This window comes from Eimeria mitis, genomic scaffold (assembly GCF_000499745.2).
Source record: "Eimeria mitis Houghton genomic scaffold, Emh_scaff8805, whole genome shotgun sequence".
Taxonomy (NCBI): Eukaryota; Apicomplexa; class Conoidasida; order Eucoccidiorida; family Eimeriidae; genus Eimeria; species Eimeria mitis.
Genome location: NW_013576479.1, coordinates 1 through 657, shown reverse-complemented (window position 1 = coordinate 657; position 657 = coordinate 1). Strand labels below are relative to the sequence as shown.

The 657-nt window shown below is 51.3% G+C and overlaps 1 protein-coding gene across 1 annotated transcript; it reads left to right on the top strand.

Annotated features, from left to right (window-relative positions):
• Positions 1–149: 149 nt before the first annotated feature.
• On the top strand, positions 150–591 carry EMH_0095930 (uncharacterized protein; the record flags this gene model as incomplete). The annotated part of the gene is made up of 2 exons (XM_013502305.1): positions 150–241; positions 384–591. The coding sequence occupies 2 exons, from the start codon at positions 150–152 to the stop codon at positions 589–591; spliced, it is 300 nt and encodes a 99-aa protein (XP_013357759.1).
• Between the last annotated feature and the right edge of the window lie 66 nt (positions 592–657).

Genomic DNA, 657 nt, shown 5'->3' with positions numbered 1-657 from the left:
CATTAGAGTTGAACAGCAAAAGCCACCGCTGGCTCATGAGCGGGCTCGAGTTCAGGCGAAGCATTCTGTCTACATTAACATTGAAATTATAGAAACGCTGTCTTGCATCTTGTGCCAAACGTGATAATACGCCAACTTTATTCTGCAAAATGCGTTTGCTTTTGGCACTTTTCGCTTTCCTTGTGGCGCTCCTCGCCGAGGCGAGTGACATCGTCGAAGTGCGGGTCTCTCCTTTTCCCAGGTCCGAGCTCCCAGACAATGAAGCTTTAGTGTTGGGTCAGACCGCTTTTCCACCGATACAGAGGAAACAACGCGTGAGATCGGCGTCCTTAGCGGTTGCCTTCTTGGCTGCCGCAGTTGCTACTGCGTTTTTGCTCCTTCAGTGCTTCAAGGCCCTACAATCCAACGGAAGTTCGAGCACCTATGGAACGAATAGGCGAAGACTTGCGGGTGGACCTTCAGACTCAGACTCATGCGACGTATGTGTTGCTCAACATAACCTGGGCACCGATGCCAGGCACAGCGCTGGACAGGCTGGAGGCGCACAGGTTAATGTATTCCTTGGGCCTAGTGGGTAACCAAAATATCTGAAAGCAACACGTGTAGCGTGCATTATCGCGATGATCTGTGGTTCCACTGGAATCTCGCCACTTGTGA